Source organism: Numenius arquata, chromosome 11, assembly GCF_964106895.1.
Source record: "Numenius arquata chromosome 11, bNumArq3.hap1.1, whole genome shotgun sequence".
Lineage (NCBI taxonomy): Eukaryota > Metazoa > Chordata > Aves > Charadriiformes > Scolopacidae > Numenius > Numenius arquata.
In genome coordinates this window covers 41,994,357-42,008,503 of record NC_133586.1, presented here as the reverse complement: position 1 = coordinate 42,008,503, position 14,147 = coordinate 41,994,357, and the positions used below count along the sequence as shown (strand labels likewise).

The 14,147-nt window shown below is 38.8% G+C and overlaps 1 protein-coding gene across 7 annotated transcripts in view; it reads right to left on the bottom strand.

Moving 5' to 3' along the window:
- The window catches only part of MACROH2A1 (macroH2A.1 histone), a 44,787-nt gene that overhangs the window by 8,965 nt on the left and 21,675 nt on the right, over positions 1–14,147 (bottom strand). The window contains exons 4-7 of one of the 7 annotated variants that reach the window (XM_074156545.1): positions 13,197–13,394; positions 10,844–10,954; positions 6,428–6,463; positions 4,841–4,940 (exon numbers count right to left, since the gene is read on the bottom strand). The exons of 1 other annotated variant lie outside the window; for it this stretch is intronic. In XM_074156545.1, the coding sequence (XP_074012646.1) occupies positions 4,841–4,940; positions 6,428–6,463; positions 10,844–10,954; positions 13,197–13,394 (445 nt within the window). Of the gene's footprint in view, positions 1–3,239; positions 3,331–4,840; positions 4,941–6,427; positions 6,464–10,843; positions 10,955–13,196; positions 13,395–14,147 lie in introns of all 7 variants that reach the window. 5 more of the 7 variants (XM_074156546.1, XM_074156548.1, XM_074156547.1 and 2 more) reach the window with 5 other exon arrangements.

Sequence of the window (14,147 nt, the reverse complement as noted above, 5' to 3'; positions counted from 1 at the left end):
TTTAACCAAGAGGAAGAGCCTCAGAAATAAGGAGAATCTCTAAGGAACATATTCCTCCAATGAACTTCTCTAACTAACAGCTACGGAGCCGGACAACGTCATTCTGGGAGGAGAAGAGCTGTGTGGTGGGTCAGGGCAACCAAAAGGTACGCCGTTTACAAAGGCAGTCCATCACTAAATGGTTTAGATCTTATTTTGCAGCTCTAGTTTTAAATATTAATATTATTTTAAAAAAAACCAAACAGCCCAAGAAAGCATTTTCCTAACTACATAAGCATCCCATATCATTTTGCACTGTGCATATTAATTATAAAGGTAGATAAGTAAAAAAAGCAGTGATATCATAAAGGCTCTGATTTGAGATATTACTTTGAAAACTGATTGCCAAAAAAATTCAGAACTAGGATCTCTAAAGATCTAGACATTTATTTGATGAAACCCCTTTCTTTCGCTGACGAAGAAAGAAACCCCGCATTTTCTGATGGAAGTGCACATACTGTATGCTGGAGGGAGCAGAGCCCCTTCTCCAAGACTCCGTGTACTAAACAGGGTTCCAGCTCAAAGAGAATGCGAGACGTTTTTGTTCTGACACCATTGCTAAATTTCTTCCAAAAACGAAGATTAAAAGTTGAAAACAATGCATTTGTTTGTTCATTCAAAAACCGACTCTCTGACCCTGCCTCTATTTTGCCATTGGCAGTTTATTGCTTTTGGGGTACAAAAGCTGAGGACAATTCAAAACTGGATGTCTTTTCTTTTGGCTTTTTTCATACCCAATTCACAGCGGGGGTTTGCCAAAAGCTGGATTGCAAGGTCAGACCGTGTAGGTCTGAGTGTAATTTGCTTTTTGTGCTCATTTAAGCTTTTTTTTTTAATATACAAATACTTTGGTCTAAGTTTATTTAGACAAACTCCTTGCTAAGAATTTTCTGAAGCTCAAAGTTACCTGTCCCTGTGCAACCCAGGGGAAGGCATCATTTTATAGATCTCTTGGAAAAGATGGTAGTGGCGTTATTTATGGCAGCAAAGTGTCTCGGGAGAGTGGGCTGGGGAAGGAGATGCACCCCAGAATGGAGGGGCCTGGAAAGGCAGGACCCAGGGTGGCCTTTGCTGCACCCTCCAGCAGAGGTGGGTGACACCAGGGGCTCATCAAATCCCTTTGACAGAGAAGGGATGGGGAGGGAAAGAAACGCTCAACCATTCTGGACATATTCTCCTTCTCTGTATTTCCATATCAGTCATATTTGTATATATTCCAGTTATATCCCCCTCGAGGCCATGAACTTAGATCCTAAACCCCATGACGTTCATAATCCTGAATTTCTCTTGTTTCAAGGGGAAACATAATTAAGCCTCGTGCAGAACCCAGGAACAGAAAAGATCTATTAAGTAGGTCATTTCTTTGCCATTGCAAAGCTGTTGTACATTTAATGGAATTTAGCCCAGTTTGGTTTAATTCAATCCAGAAGGATCAGCTTCTTCCCTTCTACTGGGAATTAATTTATAATTAAAAGCAATGAACAACCCTGTCAGTTTATTTCACCGAGGTCTCTTTTTGCAGATCTGGTACAAAGAAGAGCAAAAGTCTTATTTGGTACGAATCGGTGAGGTTTTCTGCATTTACTCCTCAATTACGCTCTTCTTCTGATTAACAGTGAGGGTTTGTATGGAAATTACAGTCCAGCACTATGTTGTAAATTAGCTTCATCTGGGAAAGGACATACTGTATTTAACCATTTTCCACTACATTAGCAAGTTTCTCGATGGAAGTCTTGCTTCGCCGCGTCAAGGTTAGTGGCTCATTTGCTCACAGGCATAAATATGTGTCACTCCCATGAGAACAAGATCATTATCGCATGCTTTCCAAGCAGGCATCGCTATCAGTGTTGAAAACAGCGTTAGCAGAAATCTAGGCTCTAAAATTCTCGGGATAAGCCCCCAGTACATTTAAATTGTTAGGGAAAAAAAAAAAAAACCAACAAAAATTAAAAAAAAAAATTAAATAAATTTAGATGGGTGAAAGTTAATCATTGGAAGCTAAGCATTTGTGCACTTCTATTCTTTCTTACAGCAGTCAGAGGCACCAGGAACCTACGCTAAGGAGGGAGCAGCACAGCTATGAGAGACAATTTTTTGTGTAGGGGGGGCACAGCATTTCTTTGTCAAAGGGTAGGAGACGAGCACAGTAGCTCAATGGGCCTGACAGACTTTAGAAGCATATTCTTTAGATACAGGGTACTACGACTCTCTTATTTTAATGTCTCTGCAGCATGTTTAGCCAAGTCCCAGCTGTTCCTGCCCAAGATGCCACCCAGAACTCCATCAGGCTGTGTGTCCCTCGGACAGTAGTCCCTTTGGAAACAGCAGGCGTGGAGGGTGGCCACTCGCATCGTGATGAGGTTTAAATGAGATGTAGAACAAAGGCTGGCATCAGGTGACATTTTTTTTAAGTGTGTTGTGCCACCCCCCCTTACCAGCAAATTCTGTAGTCAGCCCAAATGCTGATTTGCCTTCTCTAATTACCGAGGCAGTTCAATTAAAGTCCTGCTACCCTTTCGTGAAACCCTTCAGAGCACTGTGCGCAGAGTGGGGTGTTACTAAGGTAAGAGTTACTTGGGGGATGCTAAACATCCCGAATTAAGCTGTCATGTTTGCCATTGTGCCTTCTCTCATCCGTGTACCTTGGATGACTGACTGCCTGCCTGAAAAACCGGCATAGGGTGACTGTGGTGAGGACCGTGGAGCTGGGTTATGAAGACAATCGGTCCGTAAGGTAAAATACCAATAAACTAACCAATCTTAAAAGAGTTCAGAAAATACAGATGGGCGAGATCCAGCACGTCAGATGTGAACATCTGAAACTTGGCGTGGAGAGGGTGTACTGGAACTGGCTAGAAACCTGAAGATCGAGGCTCAAACCCTATTCAAACCAGGCATTTAACATGTCAAACAATGCGGCGATTCATTTTCCTTGGTCACACGCCTGCATTGAACGTACCGTTCCTGCCCTTCACATTTTGGCAGTGCATTCTATTGTTAACTTCTGAAAGTCTGATTTGGTGATAAAAATCAAAAAATCAAGGCCTAGCGAGTTGGCAATGATTCGTTTCTTTTTCTTATCAGTCAGGACTGCTGGAAGTGAGAAATGAATGCAAATCTGCATTAGCTACACCAAGCTTGTGGCTGCTGATTGACCATGCACACACATACGAACTCCGCAGCACTGAACTTGCCATTACCTACTTCACCACCGGTGTAGAAGTCAGAGTTTGTCGGGTGAACGACAGCATCACTGTCGATCGTGGCAATGTCAGCCTGTACAACTTGCAACTACAACAGGTAAACAGATGTATATCAACCACGTTGGACGGAGACCCAGCACAGGCTCTACATTTACACATGTACCAACGTCCATATTTTCCTACCTTTACATCTCCAAACCTGGCGCCAAAGGAGTATGCTGAGGTGTGTGTGCAGGTGTGTGTAGAGAGAGGGGTGTAGGGAACAGGAGGAGGAATCTTGAGCATGACATGATCAAATAAATGTTAAAATGACAAGTCAGAGCAATCACACGAGATCATTTCCAAAGGTTTAAAAATCAGCTAATACCCCATTTCACTTTGCAGAAATCCTAGAACAACCAGTTCCCCACAGAGCATGAAACTAAAATACGGAATCTGTTTAAAAAAAAAGAAATTCAGGATCATCAAGCCAAACAAAATAACTAGTTTCTCCATTTTGTCAGCGTCAATAAGCTGACAGGCGCTAATCTTCATACATGTAAGAATTCATCACTTTGTGTCTAAAAATGACAGTCTCATTCATACGTAGGAAACCATGTATTTGCACACAGGCTTCTGCTGAATTTGCTTTAAAAAATATAAATGATCATTCTTATATTTTAAAGGTAAGGCATATTTTCTTATTATGCGCTGGAATGGCTGACACACTTGTAAAATTATACGTATTTCTGAGAAAGGCTGATTTAAAAATTAGCCTTTTTTAGTGTTTTTCTTGTTAAATTACATGTGTACATTCCCATAGGAAAGTAGAAGAAGAATTATGGGTTGTATTCCATTAAGGAAGTTCAAAAAAAGGCAACAGCAGGAATAATCAACAAAGAGGGGAATGTGGTACATGATGCAGGAAAGTTAATTTTTCTTTTACTTTTGCAGATTTCTGTTGAAGAAGGAGTTTTTAATTTTATTTTTTTTTTCAATCTGGGACAAGATAGAAGCTTTAAAAGCAATGCACCATCTATGACAGTATCTACGAGTTCGTTGTTGGTATAACATCAGTATTTGTTTTCAGCTGAATGTGAAAGTGACAGGGAGCAACTGAAGCATAATGGAAACAAATTACTTGACTGAATTAAACATGAAATCAAGGTAGAAAAGATTGGGGCATAGTTAATTATTTAATCATTCCTCTTTAAAATTTTTATGCCTACTCTGAGTATCAGAAAAAAACCCCACGAATTGCAGTTAGAATGGAGAAACTGCTTATTTTGAAAACAACCTGACAAAAAAGTATTTAGTCCTCAAAGTATCCAAATAAGAAACCCCCCAAAATAGCTAACAGTCACATACGATCATTATGGAAAAGAATTTAAATGCTTTGTTTCAACTGAAATCAACATGAAGACTAGCAATGGCTGCAAGTATTCAGATTTGGTGGAAAAAAAAAAAAAAAAGACTTTTGAATATAGTTCTTCAACAAAACAGAACCTGCAAAATTTGATTTTCTGCTCTTATTAAATGCATGAAAGCCCTAGGGAGTAAATTCTGGGTTCCATAATTTCCATGTGACCGTTAGTTGTGTCAACCCATGCCCCATTTACCTAGGTCATCTTTAAGGTCAATGTCAGCATTGGTAGGATTGATAATGGCCTCCACCTCGAAGCCGGCTAAATTACTGATTTCACTGTGAATAAGGTTCAGCTGAAAAGAAAAGCATGAGGTGGGAAATAACAGGACAGCTGGGAAATCACAGAGAAGCTGCAGAAAAGTGAGCTTTGCAACACAGATGGAGATAGCATCACTGCAAACAAATATGCAAAACAAAAGGCAGGTCATAAAGGAGGGTTATCATCCAAAAAAAATAATTTCAAACACAAGACTCAAACATTGTTCACACTGGGAGGGTGTGAATGTACCTACAAGTTCTATTTTGGTTTTATGCTGGTCACTATTTGGGATTCTTATTAGGGCATTATAAGAGGTTATTTGTTTCTCTTTAAAGTAGAGATAAAGGACACCCTAATCATTTCTTAAGCCTCAATTAGCAGAATGTGCCATGACTGTCCAGCACTGAAACTGGGTAAAAGATGCTGCTCCTCCTGCTTCAAGTCAACAAACACAAGAATATCCTTGAGAAAGCACACGCTGGTCTCCAGTGGTTCCTCCCTCCTAGCAAGGGGACACGTTTCCTTCTCTTTCCTTATTTGTGGTCACCACATTCTGTCTCGCAGGCGCTTTGGTTTCCATCTGCACGGTTCTGTTGCCCTTGTGCACGGCTGGTGAAGTGCTGTAAGCGGACACTACCCTGTGCTATTCCTTCTAGTTTTTATTTTATCTGCTTTATTTCCTTCTGGCATTTATGAAAATAGAGAGTTTAACCCCATCCACTACCTCCCATTAACTCCTCTCATTAACACACCCGTCTATTTAAAGGATGCTTTAAAGGATTGCTGTCTGACTCATTGCAACATCAGGAGGATTTCTTGTGGGCACACAATAAGGTGAGGATGTTATCACAGACATCTAGAGATTAACCTCACATCTGCACCGTGATGGGGAAATACATCATAAATTCTGCTTATATCCAACCCACACATTTACAACGGTCGTTTGAGTAGCTGATTAGGCAATATGGAAAGTGACTACGAAAGAGAAAGTTCTCATTCATTTATCCTGCAGTTAAGCCAAAACCCGCTGGGTTCAACCCAGGAAGCATAATGTATACGTTCAGGCGTGGCAATTAATCTCATCAATAACTGGATTTTATCTCTTGGTTTGTAATCCACATTCAGTAAGTTTAACTCTTCAAATCTTGTCCTTGTGTATGTGAGTGTATTAATAGGGAACATGAGGCAATCCACGTAACTGATACAAGTGAACGGGTCATTTAAGGAGGCCAACATCCATATATTTAAGTTTTATGAAAAAATTATTTCCATTTAATTTATGGGATTATATGAATTGACCTTCTTTCTCTCTTAAAAAGCCTGCAATTTCATAAAATTTGCATATGTTGCTTGAGTAAACTACATTCCCTCAAAATAAGGTGATTTTGGCGAAAAATGAGTGTAATTCAGTCCTGTTTTAAGTACGGGTCTGTTCGGGAATTTGCAATAAAATCTAAGAAAGCTTCCTTTCCAAATAGCTTAGAATCCTTTAATACTTCACACGTGGCGAGTTATTCATACTTGAGTTTGAGTCTTGAGTTTGACTACAAGCAACTGCTGTTTAAAAAAAAAAAAAAAAAAAGTCAAATCAAATCAAACCGAAACGTTAAAGAAACTGTATGAATTTTGAAATTAAAAAAACCAACAACAAAACACATGCACACACCAAAAGACTGTTTTGTGGAGACTTTAGCGTGTTCCTAAACGTATCGCGTTCATTTTACGGGTGACTCTCTCTGATCCCTAATTCTGGGTTCTACAAGATTTTTGCCCCACATCTATTGGCTGCAGATCACGTTGGTTTCAGACCTTTAATCTTACTCTGCGCCTACTCACATACGGGATTTAAATAGCAATTAGCTGGTAATTAAATTTTCAGTTTAACAGCACCAACAAAATGCTTTAAAAGCTGCCCATCACTGATAGCACGTGTTGGCAGTTAAGTATTATTTTGCTAAATTTTGCATTTACTGTTCAACGCGCTGTTATAGTGACACAACTGGCAAAAACAATTAAAACAAAAAATCAGAAGTTTTCCCATAGAATTAAATCTTCCGATAAGTAATTGCTCAATTTTACTACCCAGTAATATGAAGCATGTATTCGACAGAAGTGATTCCCTAAAGGGCCACTTTAAAAAACAAAAAATGGGCACAACTGGCATATACACGTGCAACAGAGAATAGACATAACTTTAGGAAACATTTAAATTGAATAAAAGTTAGATAAAATGCAGATGGCATTTAGCACATCCATGAGTATTTTCTGAGCCAAGCCTTGCATTCCTTATTTCAGACAAAATTACCTTTAAAGTCTTGGAACTTTTTCTGGTATGAATTTCATACAGAGAATGGAAGATGCTTGTTGGATGCAACAAGCCGAGGTCTCTCTGAAAGTCCAAACCTTACAACTCCCTAATTGTCTTAGGAAAAACTAATTAGTTAACGTGCAGAATACCACATTTCCATTGGGATGTCACTGGTAGGATGGCCAATCATTTACATATTAACTAGATTTTAATACTTACTTAGTGTAGCACTAATACACTTCTACAGGTATAACTGCAGGGTTCTTTGCCACTTCCTGACCTCTAAGAATTTCTAGCTGAATGTCAGCAGTTACCTAAAGATTTAACGCAGTGACAGCACTATTTAAAAACTGAACAATACTCGGGATTGCAACATTCTTATTTGTGTTTTCAGTAATTCAATCTGGGGATATTAGAAGGCTGAAGAGCCATTCTTAAAAATAAAAACCTTCCCTTTCACTTCTGCAAACATGGAGCCAAGGAAAAGATTTTTTCCCATTAAACACTTATGAATGCCGTGATATTAAAACCAGGATTATTTTCTCCCTTCTCTGCGTCTACTGAATTATTTCCTGATCTAGCAGAGAGTGGTTTTGCAGACCAAAGAGACAGGCTCTAAAGGTGTTCAGGGATGTCACAGAAGGTTTGAAAGATATTGATTATTTGGGTTTTTGCTTTCAGGTTTCTGTGTTTGCACTGTAGTTTATTAAGAGCACACAGAGCATGAAAATATACGGAAAATCTGTATGTACAAACTCAAGAAAAATCAAATAACGGTGATTAATATGAATATTTTTGCTTTTCAAATGGAAAAGCTCAAAATGTTTTAACATTTTAAGCTTTCCTACCATCCATGTGAAGAGCGTAACTGTATTTCCATTGCAGAGATGGGGAAGGCGACAGAGAACTAAGAGATGAATTACAATATCTCTGAAGCAACCAAACCCAGAAGGTAGGACTTCTGGTTCCCAGGCATCCAGCTCAACCACCTAAACCCACTGCCCTCCCTGCCCAAGAGATCGGCAGCTTTTTCCTTCCCTAAAAATGCAGTTTAAGGAGCATGAGGGTACGCTGAACAGAATAAAGGGCTTCTCCAAAGAGGCAAACAACTCCTGCCCTCATGGGCTTTGAAAAACAGCCACATGCACAAGTCTAAGGAATGGAACTGCGATGTGATTGTCCACAATCGCTACTGAAGAAGATTCTTAGCTCATTAAGTTTATCAATACCATGTGGCACTAATTAAGTCAACTCTTACAAAGCAGTTTTTTTTTTTCCTGTTAAGCATCAGACTTAAACTTAGGACAGTATTTTAAAAATCAGTATTATCTTTTTAAACAGCAATTGCATGTAGAAATGGCTAAGCAGAAGCATTTAACCAATTGAAAGTCACTAAAGTTTTTATAGATAATTTTTACATTTAATCTGTAAATTTCCAAAACAATAGCAATTAATTGAGACTTCCATGTGTCACTTAAATAATTAACAACTGCCACCAAAGAGGTCACAGTCTGCTAAACCTGCAGGTAGCAGCAGCGTCCTGTGACCTCCAGGAACCTCCCGGCCCAGGCAAAACACCCTTCCAGTTCAGGAGAGAGGACACATTCAACTGATTCCATAAGGGAAAGTTTTATCTTTATCTTTTTTATCACAAGAAAATCAAAATTATTTGGTAACTTCAAAAATGCATGTTTTGAAAATAACTTCTGGGGAATGGTCTGAAAATATTTCTAGGAATAAACCAGCATAATATGGTGGTTTTTTTTGTTCTTTTTATGCTAAATGAAATCTCTTTGATCACTACAGCGCAAAGGTTTTTTTCATTTTAAGCTTTTCACATTTTCTGTCTTAACGTGAATGCTTAAAATAATTTTCATTGGTCTAAATGTGCTATTTTGGGGGTAAATCAGAACAAAGACATTATTATTTATCAGCTCAAATAAAGCAAGAATTTAATTTTTAACTCATATATAATAGGATGCAGAAAATTATTATATTTGTTAGACATACCCTACTTTTCTTAGACTTTTACACTAACCATTTACTGCCACTGAAGACAGTTTCTCACAGAGAATCAAAAGTAAAATATAATCTGTGCCTGACACACGTCAACAGCACTTCTGCATTCTCTGTCCCCCAGAAACTAATTCGTTCCCTTTGGAGGGTTCCTTCACAGGAGACAAAGGGGGTTTCATTTTTCTTTTCATTTTTCTTTTCATTTTTCTTTTAATTATGTTTAGTGTGTTACAAATAAAGGCTGACGCACCTGGCCCCTCTTGAGTGCAGGGCTGACAACCAACCTGTACGGGGATGGACATGTCATACCAGTAATTTTTGGGGGGGGCTGCACTCCAGGAGAGTGAGAAAGCCAGAAAGTCCATCTCCCAGTACAAGGAACTCACTGGGAAGCTCTACGCCAGACCCTGGCTTTGCTCATCCCAGCTTAAAGCACTCCTGGAGTTCACTGTTGCCTCCCACTGAGCCCAGCAGCAAAGCCCCATGGATTCCCTGGAACCTGGTGCTAGTCTTATTACAGGTTTCCTACGCTAACTAAAAGGAGTTCAAAGTCAGGTCCAAAACTCTGACATTACTTGTTTTCTTGAAACAAGTTTATAAATTTTGGGTTCTAATTTAGTCATCAAAATGTTTTAAAAAATATGTTCAAACCCACCCCCCCAGGAGTAGTGAAATAACCCAAAAACCTACCAACCCAGCAATCTAGCTCTCACTGTAAAATTAAATGTGGGAAATCAAAAGTCTTGCAAAACATAAGGTTACTCTCATGCACGTTAAACTCAGCAAACAAACTGGGGAGGGATAAATGGAGAACAACCTCAGCATGAAATAAAAATGAGTCAGAGGAGATACATTCCACAATGGACAATGGCTCATCTTTCATGACTTACAACACAATGACCTGATTACTGAATGATAGAAGAAAGATGCAGTTTTACTTAAAAAAAAAATTTTGTATCACGAACTAAAGGCAGGTTTCAAGATAAAAGACCAAATTAATTTAATGAATCGTGTCTTTAAATGGATCCTCTCTTTAAGCAGATCTGTATTTGTATTAAACCACCCCATGTCCCAGAGTATATTCACTCGTTGACTTGTAGCTTTTCATAAAAGCATCATTCATTATTACACAGCATTAACTTTTGTAAATGACAAAGCAGAACAAACCACAAAATCACTATTATGAACAAATGTCTAAAATAGGTTTTGAAAAAAAACCTGTAAATCATTTCCATCAGCAGTGAAGTGGGCTGCCCGTTGGAAAAAGACATTTTATTCTTAGAATAATCTCATCTCTGGTAGAAGCTTTGCTGTAACAATTACGTTGTTTATGAATAAGGCGAGACAGATTACAAGCACTCAGGCTTTCCTTCTATTTCAGTATTTAAATGTGTAGCCAGATGAAGACTCATTAACGTATTTTTAAAACGTTCTGAAAGTTGTTTCAGAGAATTTTTTTGTTCAAAAACTAATATCATACACCTCCTCAAGTGCTCAGTGGGGAAATGTCCATTGTACCTAGAAGTTTTGGGGAAAGGGGGGTGGCGGGAGGGGGTATTCCCTAAGCAGCACTGAAAAAATAGGTATTCATGTATAAAAAGGCAGGATCATACCTTCTGGCCAAGAAACAGGCTTTTGGTGGACAGGACTGTGAAACCGTCTGCAGGAGTTCCCTCCGTCGTACTGTCAGCACTGGCCGATTTGCTCACTTCTCCCTGCTTCTTCTTCCAAAAATGCAGTTAATTAGTTAACTCGAGGCCGAGAGAAAAAGAGTTTAATAACCATTAAGATATATGACAGGTCATAAATGCTCACCAGGCAATAAAACGCCAGCACAAACACTGGATTTTATCCTTAAAGTCTAACTAAAGTGACTGATTACAGCTGAAGGAATCAATAGGGAAAATGACCTCAGCGTCTGTGTATCTACATAGGCCTTTCCTTGCCTTGACAGTGCTCAATTCAGATGACAGTTATCTTAAACGCTGCAGGAAAACATATAAACAGCCCCAAACTTTTAACAGCTTTCTTAATGGCCTGTGTGGAAAAAGATAATGTATCTATTTGTATGTGTGGGCAGACATTCATTGTAAGGTAAAATCTGACTTGTCAGAGTGCCGATTTGATCCCTCTGTGAAGTGAGGGGCTCCCAGATTTCAAAACTGATTTTTAGAAATATTCCTTTGAAATCTGGCCCTCCTTAAGAACCAGTGTCAGGAGAAGACATCTACTTTCTACCTGACTAGTAGTAGGAAATGGGCTGAACAATTTTCTCTCTCATTTGACATGATCCCCTTCATCTCCAGGAAAGCTGCAGGGGAGAGGGACTTCCTCTCAGCCACCCTTCTGTTTTTCAACTCCATCACTGATGTAAAATGATAGGTTTCAGGAATGAATTGATTTTCTGACTAAAAATGAGAACTACAAACATTTTGAAAAGAATGTTTCACGAAGACAGTGAATTGACTGCTGCGGTTCTAAACTCAATTGGTTTCCGAAAGAATTTCATATTTTCAATAAAATGACTACTTCTGATTTAATATAAATATTCGGTGCCTCAGCACTACCTGTGCTGAAGCTAAAAAGCACACCTGGAATATGAAAGCAAGTCACTGTTCTCCCATTGTTCCTTTCCAAAGTATATAAACTAAATCTGTGGCTGAGCAACTACAATGACTGATGCAAGGGCATATTGGTGCTTCTAGAAACTGTAGCCATGCTTTGCTTTACACAAGTGTTTAGAAAATTAGATTTTCATGGGTCCTATTTCAATCCCCCAGGAGTTTACTGTTAGCCAAATACCAATATAGTAAGCAGACAATACAGTTTATTGTGTGGAAGAAAAACAGAACCCCACAACAGACTTCCTGCTTTTGTAATCAAGTAGGGGAAAAAAAATATATCCAGATTTAGGGAAATTATTAGTGCATGATTATTAGAAGCACTGCGCTTGAAATGTCAGCTACTAGGTGTTCTAAAAGCCAAAACTAAACTCAATAGTTCAAAAAACAAGAAAGTGAAACAACCAGAGGAGTGACCAAGTAAACAGAGACATAGGGGATGAACACAGCAGCTTTGTTTGACAGGGAAAGCAACTTTTCACATTCACTGTCCATTTTGTGTGAAATTCAGGTACTTTTCTTCCTACTTTCATAACCTATTGCTTGACAGTAGTTGTTTTGCCAAAAAACCCAACTCCTTGGTTACACACGCACACGCACATTAGAAAGATTCCCTACTCCTACAAACTGAAACTAAAAAAAGGAATGAGGGAATGCTCTCCTTAGCTTAAAAAAAAAGAGATGTTATTAGTTTCCTAACATAAGAAAAATCACATTTTGGTCCTCTTGTTCTTTCTCTCACCTCCACACTTCAGTTTGAATGAGTTTAATTGATTGCTAGGAATTTTTTTTAAAAAACCCAAGCCTAAACATGGAAGATTCTATTCTATAACATATTAAAAATAGAGAGGGATAATTCTGTGTAGCCACAACACAGTTTCTTGGATGCTGCAAGTCTCAGCTACTGCTGTAGCAGAACTGCATCCTACTTCAGGAGTATTTCATCCTCTTTGGATTTCAATAAATCATCTAAGAACGAGGAATCTTATACTAAGCTAAAACAAAAGAAAACCATTAAAAAAACCCAACAAACAGAAAAATACCACTTGAAAAAAGGACTTTGACATGCTAAAGGCTGAGGCCATTATTACAATGCAAGTGACTTAAGCTGTTGGTTTTCTTCAATATTCACAATTGCAAAATGCTGCTTTGGTGAGACTTCACTTTTAAAAAAAATACCCAGATTCCGTGTTTCTTGCAGACACGTATCAATACTTGAACAAAGTCCATGCCAGTTTACTCTGCCTTTGCCCAATGCAGGCACCTCCGCATCCGCCCTACATGATGCTCTCTACAGCTATTATGAGGAAACTTGGTCGGTTTTAAAATAAACGCATTACTGTACCTTGGATTTCCTTGCCCCTTTCTTGCCGCCTGTTTTCTTTGATACGGTTTTTTTCTGTGACGGAGACTTTGCCTTCTTTGCTGGAGGTGGAGTGATGATGGCTTCCAGTTTTCCTTTTGATCCCCGCTTCTTTGCCAACAGCTCGGGGTGAATATTGGGTAACACTCCACCGCTGGCTATGGTGACCCCTTTCAATAGCTAATAAAAAGAGAAAGGTTGTAGGTGACAAATTTCAGCATTTACTCACCAATAAACAGAAAATGGCAGTTACTGCAAACTTTGTACATTGCCTTGAATTTTAACTGGTTTTTGTATGTTTCTCAACACATTATCCTTGAGGAAGAGAGATGTGAAATGTATGAAGTTGGAGTTCAACTCCAACATGGAGTTGATCATGTACTAAATTTAAACTATAAAGGGAATAAATATTATTCTTGCACATATGCTTGTTATTGCCAGTATCTCTTGGGCTCACCCAAGACCTGTTCCTGTGAAGCCACGCAATGAAGACTGTCACCCAGCCACCGGAAAACAGGACAACCCCAGCCCCGAGGGCTTGGCCAGGCAGCCTGAGTGAGGGATAGGACCCCAAAGTCCACGGTACAGCACTGCAATGGGTACCACGCTCTGGAGAACCCAATATATGTCCCAATTGCTGAGTTTTCTTGACGGGACATTTTTTTAAAAATGGAATTATTTTTTTTTCCTTAAAAAAAGAAACTTCAAATAGAGGGTAACATTTATACAAATCTCTATACCTGGAAGTCTTTCTTCAAAAAAATCTTTATGTAGTTGAAGAAAAGCAGATCAATATTCAAAAGTGTGCAGTTGGTTCAAGCCTTTAAAAGCAGAGGTGAAATATATAACGTTCTGTATTTAAAACCACTTTAACCCATTTTTTATACATCTATCTGGGACTAATTGTCTATTTGGGAGGATACAAATGATGAC